The following is a 23340-nucleotide window of genomic DNA, read 5'->3' as shown; positions in this document are numbered from 1 at the left end:
ACAACAAAAAATCACTTAATAAAATTCTAATATTATTTTCAAAACATTCACATTTAATGATAAATAAACGTTTCTCCAAAAAATTTTCTATTTTCAGACAATCACCTGGAACTCATCATCTATCAACGTGATCTACTAGTTGATGAATTTTCAACGGAAACCCTATAAACACGGCGGAAAATTGTTTATTTATCATCTCTCTCGAGTGTGTCTATTAAAACAACAATATAAACTTTCGTGCACTTTTTCTATCCAAAAACAACAAAAAAAAAAACTCTTGCGTTGTTAATAATTAATTTTCTCCCTCAGAGAAATGTACGGAAAAAAATTTAAACAATTTTATTAATAAAATCCTCTCTCTCCCGAAATTCTCAATAACGAGAACAAAAAAAAATCTGAAAATTTGATGCAATATTTAAAAAAAACACAAAAAAAAGTGAAACCGCTACGCATAGAAAAACATAGAAAAAAGTGAAAAAACCATCAAGTCTGTCGACAACACATGAATCGAATTCATCAAAGAGCAAGCTCTTTCATCATATTCAACAACGTCGTTAGAGAGACGGCTATTTCTGTATTTAACGCATATTATTGTGTCGACGCATCCGTAGAGACAGAATAAAAAAGAAAAATTTTTCCGAGTCAGTCGCGATTGAACAAAGTCGAGTTTTCATGCGTTTTATTCTAAGAAAAAAAGTTAAATAATTTTTAAAGAAAAAATTAATCAAGAAAAGTAAATAAATAAATTAAAAAGAAAACACACAAGAAACTCGTGAAATAATTGAAAAAAAAAATAAAAAGGTGAAAATTTATAAATGTAGAAACTTTTTTGATTAATAGAAGTTTAATAATAGAATAGAAAAAAAAATAATTTTTTTTCACGATTTTTGCTCACTTTTTTTTAACAAATAATTATTATTATTACAAAAAAAAAGTATTGTCATCTAGAAGCTCATTAAATATTTTAAATATACATTTTTCCTACTTTTTCTCGCTCAAGAGAATTTTAGCTTGATTTTTTTTACATTTTTCTTACAAAACACTCCACGCAAAGTAAATAAAGTAAACAAAAAAAAAACTCACATATTTATTTCTCTACACTCACAAATTCACACATTTTAGCTTGAACGTTATTTAAATTTATAATAATAAAAAAAAATGATAAATTAAAGAAAAATAATTCAAGAACTGCAAAAAAAATATTTTTTGGACACACAAAAAGTCAAAATATTTTCTTAATAAATAATTTGTTGTTGTTATTGCATCGATCATCGACATCAAATGCAGCGAGTTTTAAGCTATCAGACAGCGGTGCGAGTCAATCACGACGACATGGATCAACGGGATTACGTATCGAAGCGCACATGTGTCAGTTTGGTGCTCAGCGTGGCCTTTTTTACGCTCATCTGTGGTAGGTTGACTTAAAAAAATTAAATTTATTTTAAAATTAATATAAAAGCATAAAATAATTTAAAAATCTATTAAAAATTTAATAAAAAATAAATTTAAAATTATTTTGAATATAAAAAATTAAAATAAAAAATTAATTTAGAGATAATTAAAATTTAATTAAAAATCATTTAAAAATAAATTAAAATTAATTTTAAAATAATTAATAAAAAATAAAAAAAAAATATTTTAAAATTATTAAAAAAATATATAAATAAATTAAAAATAATGAAATGTTTTTTTTGTAAATAATTTATAAAAAAATTAAAATTAGTTTGAAAATAATTAAAATATATTTAAAATAATTTAAAAACTATTTAAAAAATTTTAAATAATTTAATTATTTTAAAAAATAAATTAATAATTAATTTAATAAAACTAATAATTAAAAATTAGTTTTAAAAGAATTTAAAATTAATTAAACATTAATTTATTAAAAATATTAAAAATTATTTTAAAAAATAATTTAAAATTCATTTAAAAATTATATCCAAGATAATTTAAAATTTATTAAAAAAAAAAATAAATAAATTAAAAAATTTTTTAAATATATTAAAAAATTAAAATTAAATAAAGATTTTTTAAAAATAATTTAAAAATAAATTTTAGAAAAAATTTAAAAAATAAAATAATAATTTTTAATAAAAAATATCAATCTGAAAATAATTTAAGAATTTAAAAATTATTTTCAATATAATAAAAATAAATTTAAATTTTTTTTATAGGATTCCTCCTCGGTAAATTCGTCTCCGATCGCCATCATCACATCCGCATGCTAAATCTCGAACAGAGTCGGAATGCTAATGCGCTCCAGCTTAAAAATCAATTGTCAGTGCCGGCTTTAAAATTCGTCGAAAACGATCATCGCACGACACACGACGAGCAAAATCGCAAGTTGTGGCAGGAATTCATCGCGTGCATGCAACACCAAACGTTGCCCTACAACACGGAGCGACTCGATACCTTCGTGAATCACTTTATCGATCAGCAATTTAGGGAAATGAGCAGTTGCATGCGCAAGCTAGAACTTTATTTGAATCAGTTGACGCCGGAATGATAAGAAATTAAATGAGAAAAAAAAACGAAATTTACTTTTGCTTATTAATTAATTTAATTAATTTTTATTAAAATTTATTAAATAATTTTTTTAAATTAAATTTTATTATTAAATTTAAATTATTTTTATTAATTTTTAAATTTATTTAAAAAAATAATTAAATTAAATTAAGATTTTTTTCTATTTTAAACTTTTAATTATTTAATTAATTAATAATTTCGAATAAGAACCAAATAATTCTACTTTTTTTTCACGCATTTTTTTTTTATTATATTCCAAAAAGATCTTAAAAAAGTGCGAAAAATGAGAATCGTAGGCGCAAAAGTAATTAAAAAATAAAATAATATTTTTTAAAGATAAGTCAACTCAATTAATTAAAATTATGGTTTAAGGAAGTAATTGTCAATTAATATTAAAAATTAAAAAAAAAAATAAAATAAAAAGACAATTCGAATAATCACAAACTACCAGTTGTTTCCACTTAAAAAAATCGCCAAGCCTGCTAATTCAACCAAATAATGTTAAGTACTGACATCTGTTTTTCATTTTATGAACTTCCGTTATTTTTATAGTCTTTTTCATGTGAAACATAATAAAAATGTAAGTTATTTATAATTTTCTTCAGAATTTTTCAATTTTATTTATTTTTCTTGAGATTTTAAAATGCATCAATGTCAATCATATGAGAAAATTTCAGTATTTGTGATATTTTTGAAGATTTTTGTGAATCTGACTATGAAAGTTACCATTTTATGAAATGTTTCGTGATAATTTTTAAAAATTTATGTATTGAACACATTTCTCAAGACCTTAAAATGTTCGATTTTGAGTAATTGTTTAAAATGTTCTCATAATTAATTAAAATTTGATTTAAATAAATTAAATTTTATGATTGGTTTTGTCATGAACTTCTTTAAAAATAATAGTTAATGCTAAGAAATTAATCAAATTAAATTTAAAGATTTTTTTTAAGATTTTATAAAAAAAATAATAATAAAATTATTTTTATTGAATAATGAGAAATCATAAAATAATCAGAAAATTTAATTTTTCCTTGCTTTTAATTTTTAAAAATTTCAATTTATTGTTATTTAAAGTTTTTTTTTATTATTTAAAATTTTAATGTTTATTTAAATTTTATTTTATTTTTTTTTTATTTTTTATTTTTTTTTAATTTAAAATTTGACCACTTTTTTTAAATTTTTTTTTTATATTTTTTTTTTATTTAGGTATTTAATTTTTTTTATTTTTATTTTAATACTTATTATTTTAAAGATTAATTTATCAATTTATTAAATTTTAAGAATTTTTTTTTATTCATTTAAGTTCACAAAAGTAAAAAAAAAAAATGACAAAACATTGCATCAGCCATTATTGCATTTAAAACCAATTTACCGCCAAATCACTCTGAACGTCACAAAAAAAATTAGTTCAATTAACAAAAAATAAAATCACTTAATTTACAAAGAATCGCCTTATCTAACAAACCCATCGAAAAATCACCCGCATGCGGATTAATAAAAAATTAAAAAACTCATAAATTTATTCGCGAGCAATTCATTTTCTCATTACTCAAACATTAGTCGCTCCGCCAAGCAAGTAAACAAACAAGGATCTGATCTGATTATCTAACTATTGTTTAGCATACAAACTCTATGAAACACACGAAAAAAAAGAGACAAAAAACCGGATCCTATCAGCTTTTGTGTGCTCCGTCTGTCACTTTGTTACACGTAACAAGCGACATTTATTATTATTATTACCACATGTGTGCAGCAATGTTGGAACAAATTTTGCACTAATTTCAAACGTTAAAAATTTTTTCACTTCCCTGTGTGGAGTTTTGTGCATGAGGTGCGTGCAATAAACATGACTTAACTGTATCAATTATTATTATTGCCTATATTAAAATATATTTAAGTATGTTATCATTATTCAATAGAAATAGGTAAATGTACTACTTGTTACATGATTGTCTGCCTTTGACGATGTAAACCAAAATATTTTTGATTTTTTTTTCTTTTAATTGAACTTTTTTTTAGGTGACAAAATTTTTTCTTCAGAATCGAATAAATTTTTCCAATGCAATAAATGATCCACTTAATTTTTTTACGTAATTAGTAATAGTAACTAAATGCATGTAAGAATTACACAATTATTTAACGTTTGCTACACACAAAAAAATATAGAAAGTTGTCGTTTGAAGAACAAACAAAAATGGTACCGTATTTTGATTTCGTTAACTTTTATTTTAACCACGTGGTTTTAAAATTCTACTTTTAAAAAATTTCAAACCACGTGACCTGAAATACTTTTAAACCTTAAAATATTTCAAACCACGTGACTTAAGATATTTTTAATTTTTCAAACTATGTGACTTGAGATATTTTCAAACCTTAAAAATATTTCAAACCACGTGACTTGAGATATTTTCAAACCTTAAAAAATTTCAAACCACGTGACTTGAGAATTTTCAAACCTTAAAAAATTTCAAACCACGTGACTTAAAGAATTTTTAACCTTAAAAATATTCCAAACCACGTGACTTGAGATATTTTCAAACCTTAAAAAATTTCAAAACCTTAAAAAATTTCAAACCACGTGACTTGAGATATTTTCAAACCTTAAAAAATTTCAAACCACGTGACTTAAAGAATTTTTAAGCCTTTAAAATTTTTCAAACCACGTGACCTGATATATTTTCATATTTTAAAAATATTTCAAACCACGTGACCTGATAAATTGTTAAGCACAATTTTTTCTTCGAAATGCGCTAAAAAGTGTCTATGACGATCGACATCGCTGACCAATTTCTCGTTATTCTATAACAAGCATGTGGTGAGTGAGTAGAGCTATGATGCAATTTCGAATTTCACTGATAGTTCGCGTAAATCGTCACACGGAATGTTTAAAAGTGAGTGAGTAGTCGCACTAATGATCTCTTTTTTAATTTTGTATTTTTATTCGTAAAAGTTATTGCTTTTGCTCATTATAAAACACCAACGTTCATTTTTTTTTTATCATAACACACTTTTTTTTAACTCCTTTCGAACGACCTTGCACGAGAACGAACGAACGCTTCAAACTGATTTAGGTTCGATCGAGCAATTTGCAATGACGCGATTAAAATTGCCCCGCATCACACCCATGATTGTTAAGTTCCTTGCCAGGCAGCGCGAGACGTGATTAATTCACGATGCTTAATTGTTTGATGCTTGATTATTAACAACGAAGCGAAAAGTGATTATTATCTTAAGCTTGAGTTTGTTTACTTTGAGCAAATATTATTTTATTGCTATTTCCTACTTAGATCTAGAAAGGATAGGAAGCAAAAAGTTCATAAGAATTCCATAAGCCATGAGTCATGCACGAAAATGTTCCGCTCTCATTTTTTAATTTATTCTATTATTATCTTGATATGGATATTTTTATGTATGTTTTAAAAAATTGTAAATTTAAGTGACAAAAGAAAAAAATAATTGTTCATTGTTGTAACTAATAAATAAATAAGAAATAAAAAAAAATAGACCAAATAGCGTCTCTGGTCTTGTCTAGCCTTTAGCTCACGACTATTATAGGTTTTTCACACAACTCCAAATAAATAAAAAAAACATAACTTATAACACTTACGCAAAAGTCCATACACGTTTATATAGTTCAATTGTTAAAAGTTTGTGACCTTGACTGTTCAAAAGTGCACATTTATTAGTTTTTATGTTATAAATGGCCAAGCCACTGTTGTGAATATGTTTGGCATATTTGGCTCAATTGTTTTCAAATTAAGTTGAATTGGGTGTTTCGTTTGTGCTGGGAAGTTAAAATGCTTGAAGCAGTGCTGGGTATGGGTCAAAAAAGATTTTTGATCAGTTTTGGAAAACTTTATAGGTTTTCCAAAGTTTATGAGAAGTTCATCAAAGATGATTCGAGGGTTCTATAGATTTTCTAAAATTTTATAAGAAATGTTAAAGTAAACTCTTTGCTTCACGTCAAGTAGTTCAGTATCATTCAGCGTATCGATCTCGTAGTAAAATGGCTCTCAATGCTTTGTTACAGATCTTTTGTATCGACTTCAAGTCTTCATTTTTCATTAACATCAAAGTTGTTCTACAGTTGTTTGGGGCTGATTCAGTGATTTGTACAATATCGTTTTCGTTTCCTTGTTTATGAAAAGTTCATCAAAGATGATTAGAAAGCTTCATAGATTCTCCAAAGTTTGCTAAGAAGTTCACAAAGATGATTAGAAAGCTTCATAGATTCTCCAAAGTTGCTAAGAAGTTAACCAAAGATGATTAGAAAGCTTCATAGATTCTCCAAAGTTGCTAAGAAGTTAACCAAAGATGATTAGAAAGCTTCATAGATTCTTCAAAGCTTATCAAAATTTTTAAAAGTCAAAAAACCTTACCTTTCATCCTGCTCCAAAACCTCTGCCATCCACCCCTGAAATATCCGAAACATGTTCAAACAATTCGCCAAGTAATTCATCATCTCCATCCATATACGATCTCTTTCAAAAAAATTAGTATTTAGACCATGGGTGTGTCAAAGAACAAATCACGTTGATTACTTGCAGCTGGTTCAATTTTCATAGTACAAATATTTCGACCATAACTCACCTCACACAGTGTCAAGTAGATAGTTAGAGCAAAAATATTCAATTAAAGTATAACTTTCGTTACATAACACCAACTAACTAGCTAACTAGAGGTATTTTGACCAACATAACCAAATCAGTGAATTTGATGCTGATCGTTTCGATCATTCACCTTTTCACACACATTTTTTTTCACTTTTTTTTCCTTCAACATAAATTTGAACATGCCACAGCCTTATATGAGATATTTTTTCTCGCGTTCGGTATACTGGAGCATAACTATGGTGCGTATTTATGTATGACCATATTTGCGGCTTTTTAAACATTTAACTAGCGAGATTCTATGAGAAATGTTTCAACATAAATGGCGTTGATTCAAATACCTTTAATTCCAGAGCTGTGAGAAAGGTGGTCGGTGAGAAAACTTTTATATCTTTTTTATTTTATAAAAAAATATCTAAAAAGTTTAGATTTATTAAAATATATAATAAAACATTAATATATAGTACAACATATATTATATATTTTAATATTATACTATTATAATATTATTTAAAAAACTTTTATATCTTCTTCATTTTATAAAAAAATATAAAAAAAATTTAGATTTATTAAAATATATAATAAAACATTAATATATAGTACAACATATATTATATATTTTAATATTATACTATTATAATATTATTTAAAAAACTTTTATATCTTCTTCATTTTGTTAAAAAATATCAAAAAAATTTAGATTTATTAAAATATATAATACATCTTTAATATATACTACAACATATATAATTTAATTTTATACTATTATAATATTAATTATTAGTATAATATTAATATATATAATAAAATATTAGTATATATTATATATAATAATACTTACAAAATATGACTCACTTTGTCTCCAATAACTTTACAACCCACCTTCTGAATTAAATAATTTGATTTTCTTTTTATTTACGACTTGTAACGAGTCACATATACACATCTCGACAAGTTTCTAACCACTTTTTCTGTGCAGCTTTTCTGTAAATAGACGCGGTCCGAGTCAATTAAATAACATTTTCTTACCTGATACTTTTTCCATTGATTTTTTTTTAATTCTAGCTTCTTTTGAGTTGAAGAACTTGACCTGGATCTTTGATTTTTGTAACACGATTCCTTTCAAAAAATGAATAATTGGAGCAAGACACCAACGATGATCGATCATCACGAAAGGACACATTATTACGTTTCATTTCTCTCCGCCAAATAACTCGAGTTATGATTCACACACACGAGAAACCAGTTTTCCCGTTGTTCGCTAGCCAGATAAACAGAACATGTTTACGGTTTAAATTCACTTACACTTTCGTATAAACGATAATCGAATAATATACATTAATATTCACTAATATTATACAAGTATAAGCTATAGACTCAGATTTACTGGAATAGTCTTTACTTTTTTTTTTAAACATGCTTTTTTGCTATTATTAAGGCTATATACGCGAAAACGTGGTTATGCTAAGTATAGATGTAACATTACTCAGTGGCGGAATAATTTAAAGGCTTAAGCTTAAAAAATTTAAAAAATCCTCTGAAAATGTTCAGAAAAAGTCTTTTTGATGTTTAAGATGTTTTTAAAGTAAATCCAAACCAAGCAATATTTCAATCTTAAGTTCCAGAAAAATGCAAATCCATCACTGCTCACAAAGACAGATGCAATATTTTTCGCTTCTGGCGGCATTTTTATGTTGATCGACCATAAGTTGAATATTGCTGAATAAACCCAAGTATCAACAACATACACCCTTCGCGGGTTCGCTAAATGTATGAATGAATGTATGTTGTATGGCAATTATGAACTTTAAGTCATACATTCATGTTTTGTGGGTACGATCACATGCACGGTGTCGACGTCGCGGCACCGTGGTACAAAATACAAAATGTTATAAATACTTGAAACAACTACATAGTTAAAGTCATTTTGCAAAAATCAGTTGAATCAGAAACATATCATATATATTTTTCTTGTCTAAAAAGAAAATTACTTAACTGTGTGTAATAATATATATGTTATATTATACATAAGACAAAAGAAAAAATTAGTATCAAATAAGATAAAATAATAATAGAAAACCGAAAAAGAAACAAAGAATAAGTTACTCAATAATATCAGTAATAATATAAAATTATTTTTGTAGATTATTATTCACGAGTAACTTTTGTTTGACGCCACATAAAAATCCTTGTTACAGTTTCAAATAAAGTGCAGATAACTTTTGGATATTAAACATGCGATTTTTTATATCGGTAAGTAAAAATAAAGTTAAATTTATTTTAAAATAATGATATAAAACAAAAAAATATATGTTTTAACATAAATTTAAAAAATGTATAATTTTATATTTAATTTTATAAATTATAATTATTTGATAATTTATAAAATTAATATAATATATATATTTTTTAAATTTGTTTAAATAAAATTAAATAAAATGTATTTTTAATTATAAACATAATAAACATTAATTGTTATATTAATAATAAATAAATATATTGTTAATTAATAAACATAATAAATGTTAATTGTTATATTAATAATATATTTTTAAAATTTATAAAATATATTATTAATTTAATAAATATTTATATTATATTTATTAAAAATCTATAAATTTAAAAAAAATATATAAAAAAAATAAAAAAACAAAATATATTTTTAATTATTAAACTTAATAAATATTATTTATTATGATTAATAATTAAAAATATATATTTTTTAAATTTAAAAAAAAATAATAAAATAAAATATATTGAGTGCGAATATTTACATATATATCAAAAATCGCGACAAAATAAATATTTATCATTAATTTAATATTTATTATTATTACCATTATTATGTGTGGGACGTTTTTTCAACCAACTAATAAAACACGAATGTGACTAAGATTATAACTGTACTTCACGTATTATTTTACAATCGTATTGAATAATAATTAAAACAAGTAACACGTAAAGTAATGAAAGTGAAATTATGTTACAAACATATATCAACAACATATATAAAGGGAAAAACCTTACATATATGTTGTATAAATTTGATTGATAATTTTTTTTTAAATTACTCATTATGTTCAGTAATAATTTGTGGGAATTTTTGTCCTTCCCTGTAACAAATCGAATTTCATAATATTTTAAAATAAAGTAACGAATAACAAAAAAATCAGTTGTCTTATATAACTTAAAGTAAAATATAGTATGAAAAAAAAAATAACAATCACCTGCACTTGCAATAGCTCATCATCATGCACTTTACTTTCAACATTTAATTTAAAAAAATGTATAAAAAAAACTTGAACTAAAATACCTTTATTACAATGAACTCTTCATCATGAATATTCACACAGACGATCGTTTATTAAACTGAATTTGTATCAAACTTGTACCTTCATATATTTAGTATAGTGTCATAAAACAAGTTTCCTTTCAATAAACAAAACTTCTTTTTTTTTGTATTAATGAATGAAGTACATTTACAAAAAAAAATCGCAAAATAACGGTCGAGAGATATGCACCCTGCCCTGATTTTATTTGGCACTGTTTTATGTACATTATGTTATATAATATAAAATAATATAATAATAATAATAATCTTTCGGTTCAATTGACTCATGAATTTAGTCTAGTTTTGCTCTCACATAACAAAACAAAACAAAAAAACGAAAACAAAACAGGCACATCATGCATGAGGTCTCTCCAAACTGTCGTTAGTTATTCACAATAATAATAATAGTGAACGAATAAAGGATTGCGGAAAACAAAGTATATCTTATTGAGACAATGCATGCCTACGAAACTCATTGATTATTACCATTATTACTTTTCTGTTTCACAAAAGACTTGTCGTCGTCGTTATTTGTGTCGAGAAACAGCCACGAGGTCGAAGAAATATACGATGTCCAAATAAAGAAGCAAATTCAATAAAAAATAGTAACTAAATAGTGAATAATGTTTGTTTGCGAGACAAAAGACATTTAATAGACGCAAAAAGTGGAAAAATCACTCGACCGTAGCGAAAATAAAAGTGAACTTGATTTTTTATAGTACTTAGCTCCTTACTCCACTCAAGTAAATCGAGTACTCGGTATTTCCTCTATCTATTCAATTCATTATAATACATATTATAATCTCGAGTGCAGCAGCAGTATTTCTTCACCTCCCACGATCGTTAAGTTTTTTAGCGTGAACACGAATCCGGCGACTCAAGGGAACAAAAAGTTCTCAGCGGTTAAAACAATAAAAGTTGAATTTCTTTATATTAATTTTTTTGTACAAAAAAAAATGTTAAATGGTAAATTGAATACAATATGATCTTAAAAACTCATGATATCTTATAAAAAATAATACAACAATGATAGGTAATAATGCAATAACCTCAGAGACCTTCAGATGTTCTTGTGACTTTTGTTTCAGCGGCAATAATACATCAGATGGTTTTTATTAATGATATTCTTTGGAGATATGGTGATTTTAATAATATGACAGGAAAAGGGAACTGAATATTTTAATTCTATATTTTAAGTATAAACTTATCAGCTTCATAAAGGTCACGAAGAAAGAAGGTTTATGTTAATAATAGTTCGTTACTTCTTCGAAGAAAATTCTCAGTTGATTCTAAATGAAGCTGTAAACTCTTTAAACAAGGATGTTAATCAAGTTGTTCATGAAAGATCTAACTAAAAAAGACCCAAGGTTTGATATTGATCGTAGATCAAGGATACAACTGAACAGAATAAGAACAAATCAAGGAAAATGGAACCTTATAACATTATATTAGGCCTGAATTGTGATTGTAAAGAACCAGATAGATATTTTGTGGAGGATTATCAAGTGATATACAAACGCTCATATACTCACATATTTAAAACAAATGTAACTTTAAGTGACTCTCAAAATAGATTTTAGAAGCTTTAGGATATACTCACAAACTTAAATCAATTCTACTGATATTCAGTAGAAAAATTTGGCGAATATATGAGTATAGCTGAATCTTTTAAAATCTAATTTGAAACTCGATATAACTTAGAAAATATGTGAGTTTTTGGGCTTTAGTATATTATTTCATAACCATCCTGTTATCCATGACAGAAAAGAGTTCTAAACGTTTTGTATTCATCGAGCTCCTGTGATCAAAATAGAGGTCCGACGGTTGTCCAATGTATCTGTCTGGACTTTTCAGAACATAAAATAGCTAATAAAAACCAACTTGATGAGACAAAACAAAATTAGAAGCTTTTTAAAGCTTAATTTGGAAGAAAATTTGACGATCCTAATAGATTTTCCTCCTTCATAATGTTTCAAAAAGCTACTTATTTGTGTTTAATAGAACCAAGTTTACATTTTGAGCTAGTTTATCCTCTGAGAATTCCAAAAATATAAATTACTCATGAAGTTGAACCTCTATTTTGACTACAGGAGCTCGAAAAACAGAACGTTGAGAATAATCAGTAGAGCTTTTGAGACATATTGATGTAAAGATCATTGTATCCTTGTTATGGTCTAATTCAAATATTTGTATCAAATGCAAAACCTATGCTTATTGATTCTTAAAAGCTTATGAAAATTTTACTTACCAACCTCTTGAGCCAAGAATCTTGACTTCAGAAGGATTCTTCTTCAACTGAAACCCCTTCAAAAAAAAAACTTTTTCTGAATGGATTTGATTTCAGAAACAGGTTAAGTTTATACTTAATGAATCTTTCGTTGAAGGTTATCAGGAATCTACGAAGGTCTTGAACCACGGTGATGCCATCCTTAAACCTGACCTAACCTAAACGTACAGTTTGGTTAGTAAGTTTAAGTCAAGGTTGATCATGAATTTAACTTTTCCGTCGACATTCGAATAAAGATCTGAAAGCTTTTCGATAATTGAGACTGATATCAAATGTCTTGATTCTCTTTTGATATCAGTTTCAATTATTGAAAAGCTTTTAGATCTTTGATTGTCGACGAAAAAGTTAAATTCATGTAGTTCCTTGACTTAGACTTACTAACTAAACTGTAGCTACCTTATGGGCAAAAAACGGGTCAGATCAAAAAATTCCCTTAAGGGATCAATCTGACCCGTTTTTCGCCCATAGTGTATAGGTTAGGTCAGGTTTAAGGATATCGCGGACCATAGACCTATCATATAGTTTCGTAGACTCCTGAACATCTTCAACGAAACCTTTTTCAAGTACAAACTTAACCTGTTTCTAAAAATCAAAACCCTTCATTAAAGTCAATCATTAACGCTCATCTTCCGTTTCCACAAAACCTTTACTTGAAGCGTTAAATAACATAATTATAACGACTCATAACTGCATCGATATTCCGGTAGCAACTTACTAAAAAAAAGAAAGAAAAGAAAAGAAACTATCAATTCAACGAACAAGCATGTATTGCAGAATTGCAATTTCACTTTTCAACAGGTGAAGTGAACTGCATGAAAAAGTGACAGTGAAATGTTTTTTTTTTACAAAAAAATACGTAATTCGTATTATGTTGCGTCTCATGTAGTAAAAATATAAAAGAGTTCAATGCAGTATGTAATGTTATAATTAATATTATTCATTTTTGTGTGTAAAAAAAAAGTAAAACAAACGATCGTTATTTCACAGCGGAACATAATGATAATAATACTAATATATAAAGAAATTAACACACGCTTTTTTTCACTTTTCTTTTTTTTTTGTTTGTTTCTCCTCATTAGTACTCATATTTAGTCATTTGATCTTTGATAATATCGCGTGGAAAAAATATTGATTAAAAAGTCATTTTATCGTGGAATTGAAAGTGAATCTTGAATTAAATTATAAAACAAAAAAAAAAAAAATAAATGGAAAGGAATCTGATCTCGTTTCTTGCTTTTTTCGCAACTCATTTATGGTCAAATTATAATAATAATAAAACGAGAGTACATTGTGAAATTGAATCACTCTATGCATGAAACTGGTTTAATTTTTGTTCATGACTTTTATTTTACATTAAATTAAGAGCAAATATAAAGGGTAAATGCACGTTTATGAAATTTTTAACGTAATTTACGCAATGTAATGTCCTATAAACATAATTGCGACAGAATTATGTAAATTTAAAAAAAAGGTTTCGTCGCGTCTGTCACTTGAGGTGATAAAAATTATCGATTTTTACATTAAAGCTTCAGGAAATAATAATTAATAATAACTAAAAGGGTGTTACCGATATATATATGAACGTCAATGAACCGTTATTGACGTGTTCATTCATGTATCTTAACAATACACAAGGAAGTCTTTCTTACCAACTTACACCGAAAAATTATTATTAGTTATTAGATACTTAATTATCTCAACATTATAATGACGACAGTGCGGAAAAAACTTCCATTTCCATCAAAAGTTTGTGTTATATATGATTGAGGGTCGTTATTGTTACTATTTAAAAAAAATTTCCGATCGCCTTGAAATAGTTTGAGTTTTTAAGTACTACATCGTGCTAATCAAAATAACAAAAAGTTAAAAAAAAAATGTTAAGTACGTCCAGATATCTCTCAATTAATGGGAAAAACAAAAATTATTCCGGTGCACGCAAAAATAATAAACATATTATGCAATATTTTTGGTGAGCGGACTAATTTTTGAATATTTTTAAATATTTTACGTTAGTTCATGCAATTATTATGTGACTTCTATTACATTTGATACGTAAAAAAAAATTGTAACTTGAGATATAAATGATATTTACCGCACCAAATATAATAAAGTATATCATATCATTATTCACAAATATTATTAGCTTGCGTAATAGTTGGTAATATATATATCATGTCTTGATCGCTGCATTAGATAGTATACAATTTTTTGTCAAGAAACAAAAAAAATATGTGTAACACTGTAAATTCCTTTGAGGCACTTTTTTATGGTGTGGTCTAAAAGGTCAAGCACAGATACAGTCAAAGTTAATAACTTTGCGGTTTTATGTTCTGTTTTTGGAGTTAATTGTTAATTATATAGATTATTTGTATAAAAATATATAACATAACATGTATAACAAATATTATTTTTATAATGACAAGATTTATTTAAATAAATTATTATTTTTTTTTTAAATAAATTTAATAAGAAAAATTCTTTTATAATGATTAATATGAATTATTTCTTTAATATTAAAAATAGCGGTTTTGACTAAAATAGTTATAAACAGCAATGTAAAAATGACAAGTCTAGGTCGTTTAGTCATTGAACTGTTAATTTGTTTACTTTGTTAAGTTTAATTAATCATCCTGAAAGAGTAATAAATAAATATTATTAATACTATTATAACATTTTAATTTATTAAATTAATTAATTATTAAGGAATAAAATTATTTATAAATTATTAATATTATCTAATTTTAATTTTATTCATTAATTTAAATTAATTTAATTAATTGAATGATTTTTACAGTTTAAAATCATACATTTATAAATGATCCAATTTAATTACAATTTTTTCTTATACATAAATTTATCATTAAATATAAACATAATTATTGATTATTGATTAATAATTTAATTGATGATTTAATAATATATACATGTTTTTAAAAATTTTAGTATAAAAATATGCAAATTAATATGAAAGCATTTTCAATATTTTATGAAGATATTATCAATGAGGAAAAGGACAATAAGGAAGGATAAAAAATATATATAATTTAAAAATATTATTTATTTAATTCAGAATAATTTATTAATGATGATCTTTTAATTTAAAAAAAATATAATTTTCGCTCTTTTATTTATTTTTACTATATTTGTTTTTTAGATTAATATATAATACTTTTATAATATTTTTAATTATATTTTTTTTAAATATAGGTAGTTCTTGATAAATGATTTTTAATACTTAATTTACTTTAAAATATTCCAAATGATTGAAAAAAAAATTTTTTGATATAATTTTAATATAAATATTATAATATGATAATATGATAATTATTATAATATAGTATAACAATCATTATGCTATGAGAAAAAATCATTAATATTTAAATGAAACGAAAAATTGTAGATAAATAAGGAGAAGGCTAATTTTGAGGTTAAGAAAATAATTTCTTTTTAAATTTTGGCACTTTTAATTATTTTTAAAGAACAATTTTAAATTGAATTTTAAAATGTTTTTGACGAGGCTAAATATTGGATAAACATTAGAAAATCATTATTAAAAAATATAAAAAAAATAAAAAAAGAAGTTAAGAAATTGAAATTGTTAAGAGGTTTTCAATCGGTTTTTAACTTTTAAAACAAATTTATATTAAACAAAAAATATAAAGTATGAAACTTATCTAATGTAAATTTAAAAATATTTAAACTAAAAATTTAGATTTTAAAAAAAATAAAAAATTAAGAGATTTGTTACTTAATTTTAAAATTTAAATTTTTAAATTATCAAAAAACACTTTTATTTACTAAATTTACCTAATTTCATCCAATTTTCTTCTCAATAACTAACGATCGGTAATTGAATTGAACAAAAAAGCAAAAAAAAAACCTTTTAGGTTTTAATAAAAAAAACGTTTGATCTGTCAGAGTAATAGATATTGAGACAACGACGACACTGATTGATCATCATCATTATTTTATTATATTATTATTACTAGATATGTTGTTGTATTTGTCTTAAAAAGATGTGCATGAAGATCACAGATCTTTGCTTTGATGGTACAGAAAATAAAATCGTGCCTTTTGAATCACGAATTATGTACATCATGTTTGTTGTTATTTTTGTTGTTGTAACATCTTCCAGCATTTGTTTTAATTTTTATTAAATTTTTAGCTCATTTGATAAAATTTATAACAAATAAAAAAAAAATTAATTATCATTTGTCAAAAAAAAAAATTAAAAACTATTCATTATTATGCAACTTGAACACTTCTTCACACTTCATACCAAAAAAAAAAATTAATTTACTTTTGGCATTGTTTAAATAATAAAAAATAATAATGCCAAAACACGCAAGCTGGCACGCTATCGGAACATAATAAAAATATTTAAACAGTAATGTGATATATTTTTTTTAAAATTTTTTTTAAAAAAATGTTTACTTTGACCGCGATTTTATGTCCGACATCCGACAAGAGGCGGTCGAACTTTATTTGCTTTAGTTTGATTGAATGCCTCCCGCCAAAGGCACGAACACGGTGAAATGTCAGGGTCATCCATAAATTACTTCTTTTTTTTTAATTTTAACTTCTGTGTGTCTTGTCTTTCAAGTATTCGAGAAACTTTCAAGTGTACACTCAAGTATTGTCACGTTGACTTTTTGTTAATTTATTAGTTTGTATTTTTCGCGTGTTTGGAATTCAATTTTTTTTATTTATTAATTTTTATTCAATAATTTTTGTTTTTTTTTTATGAAAATGCAGTAAATCAACAAAAACCATTGTTCGAAAAAAAACGTTACAAGAGTTACACATGTTTCAGAAATTAAGTAAAAAGTTGTAGCTAAGGGAAAAAAACAACAACTAACAACACCAATAGACAAAATGTTGAGATTCGTGAGAAAATTTTAAACCGCATACATTGCAAAGAAGCAAAAATATAGATAATTATTATTATATTTTATATATTGAAACAGAAGTGCCTAAGACTTGTTTATGTAGCAAACTAAAGTTTGTATCGATAAAATTGAGCTGGAATTTCACACAAAATAAATGAACAATCGATTATTTTATGACATTTGTAGAGAAGTTTAGAGTTCATGTTGTAAATAAAATGTTAAGTATAAGCGAGATTCCCTTGAATTTTTTTTACTTGAGTGGTCATTAAGTGTAATAATAATTAGATTCATGATTAAAAGTGTAATTTATCTAAATAGATGTTTTAAGATATTTGATCGCAATATTAATGGAAGATGTTACAACAACAAATTAACAACAAACATGATGTACATAATTCGTATTAGGCAGTTTTTTTTTTTTCTGTACCATCAAAGCAAAGATCTGTGATCTTCATGCACATCTTTTTAAGACAAATACAACAACATATCTAGTAATAATAATTTAAAATAATTGATGATCAATCAGTTTTTTTAATAACTCTGACAGATCAAACGATTTTTATTAAGACCTATAAGGTTTTTTTTTTGCTTTTTTGTTGAATTCAATTACCGATCGTTAGTTATTGAGAAGAAAATTGGATGAAATTAGGTAAATGTAGTAAATAAAAGTGTTTTTTGATTGATTTAAAAATTTAAATTTAAAATTCAGTAATAAAATAAAAAAAAATGAAATTAAATTAAAATAAAATAAATTTAAAAATATTTATTAAAATAAATTTGAATTAAAAAAAATAAATAAATGATTTAAATTGAATTTAAAATAAAATATTTATAAATATATTTTTACCTAAAAAATCTATATTTTTACTATATTTTTACCTGGATGAAAAATGAAGGAAAATTTATTTGAATCTTTATTAAAATGATGTTATCCCTTTCCCGGGCCAAAATTTTTTCGATTTTTTGCGCGTTTTGAAATTTCTCTTAAATTTCAAAGACCAAAATTCAAAAATATTTTTTTGTTGAAAAGCTTGAACCCTTGGCTTTCAAGTAAACTTAATTATTTTAATTGAACTTAAAGTTATTGAAAATATTATTTTTTTCCAAATTTTTAAATTGTGAACAAAAGGAAAATATTTTTTGAAATTTATTTTAAATGATCATTAAATTTTTCATTTAGATTATTCTTTTTAATTATCTTAAATATATTTTATTTAATAATTCTTGAAAAAATAATTTTTTAAACAAATTAATAAATTTGAATAAATTTTTAATTTTATTTTTTTTATTATTAAAATTTAATTATTTATTTATTTATGAATTTATTATTTTTTTATTTATTAATTTAAATTTAATTTAAAAAAATAAACTTTTATGATTTAAGAGTTAATGAATTAAATAAGTCGTTCTTTTCATTTGATTTTCTTTAATTTTTAATATTAAAGATTTTTTTCCTTTTTAATTCTTTAAAAAAATAATTTTATACATTAATTAATAGAATTAAAATTTTGAATTAAAAAACGATGAATATATTATTTAAAATTTTTTTATTCAATATTTTAAAAATTACTTATTTATTTTATATTTATAAAATTAAAATATTATTTAAAAGTAAATAAAAATTTCTAATTTAATAAATTAAAAAAAAAATCAAATTTAACCTTTGCTGGATAAAATTACAAATTTTCTACGATTAAACTTTATTTCCATTTCAATTGTCTAATTAAAGATTTTCTATTTTTATCTTTTTAATCCCCGCAACTTATTACCGTTATCAAAGTATTTTCTCCGGCGACTTATTGACACTATGTTGTTAGACTCGGACTGCAATAAACAAGAAATTTCACTTTCAATTTTATTTATTTTTTTTTATAAATGTGACGACGTGCGGTATTATTACGCATATGTATGTTACATATTAAAAAGTGAGCATTAAATGTAATAAATATAAATAATAAATGAAATAAAATAAAAAGAAAACGAGAAAAATTGAGTCAAGTTTCTTTTTAATTTAAACATATTGCCGAGACGTCAATAAACTCATACGGTTCAATGGCTGTTTTACTTTTTTTTCTTCATTTATTTGTGAATCAGTTCAGGTTTTCATCTCAAATTGCCTAATGCTGAGACGTAGACGGACGACGTGCCTTTTCGTTGTTGCAATAACGTAGAAAACGAGTTTAAAAAGTTATCATCGAGTTAAAGAGTAATATTTAGCTGAAATTACCCGAGTTTTTACGGAATTATAATTAATCCGTTGTAAAAATAAATAAAAATAATAATAGAGAAAGAGAGAAAAGTTTAATTTTTTTGCAACATTGTTTGACTTTGTAGATCAATAGATTAAATTTTTTACCGCATTTCGAAGAAAAAAAATTTTTTTTTTGCTATTTTTTAGTTGTTAAAAATTAATTTTTTAACATTTAATAATTTTTAATTAAATATTTTGTTTTAAAATAAATAATAAAATTAATTAATTATATCCAAAAAATAAATTGAATTAAATTTTAAAAAATATATTAAATTAAATTTAAAAAAAAAATAATTAAATTTATTATTTAATTAAAAATTTTTATTTTATTTAATTTTTTATAAAATTTATTAATTTTAAATTTAAATAAAAATAAAAAATAAATAAAATCAATTTTGAGGACTATTATTTTAAATTTTATTCTTACGAAAAAAAAATATATATTTTAAAAATTTATAGAAAATTAGCTTTTAAGATAAATTAAAAGTTTTTTTTTAATAAATAATTTTTTTAATTAATTTAATTTATTAATTAATATTTAATTTAATAATTAATATTTAATAATTTAATTTATTATAATTTATTTATTTAATAATTAATTAATATTTAATTTTATTAATTGATTAATTTATTTTTTACTGCACAAAAATTTTATTTTTTTGACGATATATTTTAATTTTTTTTTTTGCTGAGTTTAAATTAAAAAAAATTTTTTTTCTCTCATTACAGCTTTCCTGCTTCGTCTTGGTCGTTGCGCTAAGTGACGCCAGACGTGTGCGTGTCAGAACGCGACCTGTCGAAGACAGTGAACAACTCATCCAAGAGTCAGAAAACTCCGAAGAAGAACGTCGTCCCATTGTGCAATATTTCCGCGCAGATCCACGTGCCGACACCGATCAACGAATTGTCCTAGTTCCCGCCTCCGGATCCGACGAAGACTATTCCGACATTTATCGTCCCACAACGGCGCGAGCTCGTGCCGATCACGTGCGTCCCCAACCCCAACAAATCGCCTACAAATCGACAACTGTCGCCCCACGTCGCAAACAAGATGACATCACGAAACAACCGCCCGTTCAAACGATCCGAAATTACAACAAAGTGAACGATGACGGATCCTTTACGTTCGGCTATGAAGCTGCCGACGGTTCGTTCAAGGAAGAAACTCGCGGTACGGATTGCGTTGTTCGCGGAAAATACGGATACATCGACCCTGATGGCAATAAACGTGAATTTACCTACGTTTCGGGCAATCCATGCGATCCTAACAATCCTGAAGGAAGTGATGAGGAAAATGCTGCTTCGGAGGAGGAAAGTGACGAAAATGTTCCACAAAATTATCCTCAACGTCGTCCTGTAGCGAGACCTGCCCCAGTGCCAAGACCCGTTCAACATACAACTCAGCGTCCCACGACGACAGTTTTCCAAAATGTCTATGCGCATCAATCGCTGGGAACGCCCTCTGAAGAATCCGAAGAAGAAAACATCCCACAAACGATCCAAATTGGTCAACGCCCCCTGAGACCGTCGCCCCGCCCCTTGGCACAAACGTCACAAACGCCACGCCATCGTGTGCAAATTGTCAATACGACACCAACGCCCACTACCGCCTACAACCAAGCAACGCATCCCGTGAGTATTACGCCCCGCCCAAATTACCGCCCAGCCCAATCCACAAACTTACCAGCGACAACTTATAAACCACCCGTTCACTTTATCCAAACGCAGAAACAACAAAATGTTCCCGTAACGACGCCAGCTTCGTTCGCGACATCGACGCGCGGCAGTAGTTTCACCTCGACCCAACATGGCGGCCAAATTGACTTTGATGCGGAATTCAAAAAGTTCCAAAAAGACAACAACGTTCATCATACGCCCTCGAGTACGCCCTCTATCGTTTCCTCCACACCCAAACAATTCAAAGCTTCGACTCCCAAATCGCCCGCCACCAACGCCCCCATTTACCAATCCCAACTGATCTATGACCCGCAAACTGGGCAATATGACTCGAATTTGTACCAACAGCTGCCCCAAACTGACGGAGATTTCCAACTGAATCACCGCATTCAGCCGTATGTGCATCAACCTGTTACAGCGGCAGCGCCACACCTAGTCAATCTCCAGCAACTACAAGATCAAAGCCCCCTCTACCGGCACCAGATTCAACATGCTGCCCAACCTGCCGCACAAATTCCGCAGCAATTGTACCAACGTCAACAAAGCGAACAACAATTCCTCAATTCGCAGCAACTCTTTGCTCAACAACTGCAGCTGCAACAGAGCCAATTGCAACGTGATCGGGCCCAGGCAGCGACCCGTGCGCCCCACAGATTCCAAGTTCCCGCGTCGGCAGGACAGCAATACTACTACGTGCAGCAGCCCAATGGCAACGGGCAAATTGATGCATTTTTACGAGGACACAACATTGACTTCAACTAGGCGATAGACGACGAGCAACATACAAAAAAAAATCCACAAGAAGCAATAGAAATCTTTTGTACATAATTTCTTCTTTACTCGAGATATTTTTTTTTTAATTTAATCGAATTTATGCACTAACAAAAAAAAATGAAAAAAAAATCCTAAAAAAAATCAGTAAAAAAACAGGGAAATATCTCTCACTTCTCTCTCTCTTTTTTTTGACTTAAATCTTTAATTTAATTTCTAAAAAAAAATCAAAAATTGTTGAACCAGTAAATAGTTTGTATGTCTGATTATCTTATTATATTGTTTACAATTATTTGTATGCATGCCATTTGTATTAATATAATCTACCAAATATATGTTTTTTTCATGATTAACGTCTTTTCTTTGCCTTTCCCTTTTAAATAGTAAAATTGCGGAGTATAAAAAAGTTAAGCAAAGACATAAACCAAAAAAAAAATTTTTTTTTTTATTATGCGCTATTTTATTTTACGAGGCACCCCTATTTTCTTGAAAAGAGGTTCAGGTATTCTGTTGATTAAAATTTTTCAAAAAAGTCCGATTTTATTCATTCAACCGCCAGTTTCTTGCATTTTTGTTGTTCTTTCAAGAAAAATTTACTCGGAGACTGTATCTCTTAAGACAACTGAGAAAAATTCGAACATTCAACCCTATGGGCGAAAAACGGGTCAGATTGATCCTTTAATGGATGCGTTATAGAATGAATATTTATTCAATTTTAGGCTTAAAAGTGATCAAAAATTGACTTGCAAAAAAAATCAGAGTTTTTACTTCCAAACGCTGATTTTTTTGTTTCGTCAAATATCGACCCAATATGAACAGAAATCATCTTTAGAATGAATATTTATTCAATTTTAGGCTTAAAAAATTTTCAGCGTTTTTACTTCCAAACGCTGATTTTTTTGTTTCGTCATATATCGACCCAATATGAACAAAAATCAACTTTAGAATGAATATTTATTCAATTTTAGGCTTAAAAGTGATCAAAAAATGACTTG

At 25.9% G+C, this 23340-nt stretch overlaps 2 protein-coding genes across 2 annotated transcripts; both read left to right on the top strand.

Annotated features, from left to right (window-relative positions):
• The first annotated feature begins 1332 nt into the window (after nucleotides 1-1332).
• LOC134835199 (uncharacterized) lies at nucleotides 1333-2506 on the top strand. Its single transcript, XM_063850070.1, has 2 exons — nucleotides 1333-1411; nucleotides 2175-2506. The coding sequence occupies exons 1-2, from the start codon at nucleotides 1333-1335 to the stop codon at nucleotides 2504-2506; spliced, it is 411 nt and encodes a 136-aa protein (XP_063706140.1).
• A 2854-nt stretch (nucleotides 2507-5360) lies between these two features.
• Nucleotides 5361-22336, top strand: LOC134835198 (uncharacterized). Its single transcript, XM_063850069.1, has 2 exons — nucleotides 5361-5420; nucleotides 20627-22336. Exons 1-2 carry the CDS (start codon nucleotides 5361-5363, stop codon nucleotides 22334-22336), a joined length of 1770 nt encoding a protein of 589 aa, XP_063706139.1.
• Nucleotides 22337-23340: the final 1004 nt, after the last annotated feature.

This window comes from Culicoides brevitarsis, chromosome 3 (assembly GCF_036172545.1).
Source record: "Culicoides brevitarsis isolate CSIRO-B50_1 chromosome 3, AGI_CSIRO_Cbre_v1, whole genome shotgun sequence".
Classification (NCBI taxonomy): Eukaryota; Metazoa; Arthropoda; class Insecta; order Diptera; family Ceratopogonidae; genus Culicoides; species Culicoides brevitarsis.
The sequence above is the reverse complement of the archived record's forward strand: the minus strand, read 5'-3'. Positions and strand labels throughout refer to the sequence as shown.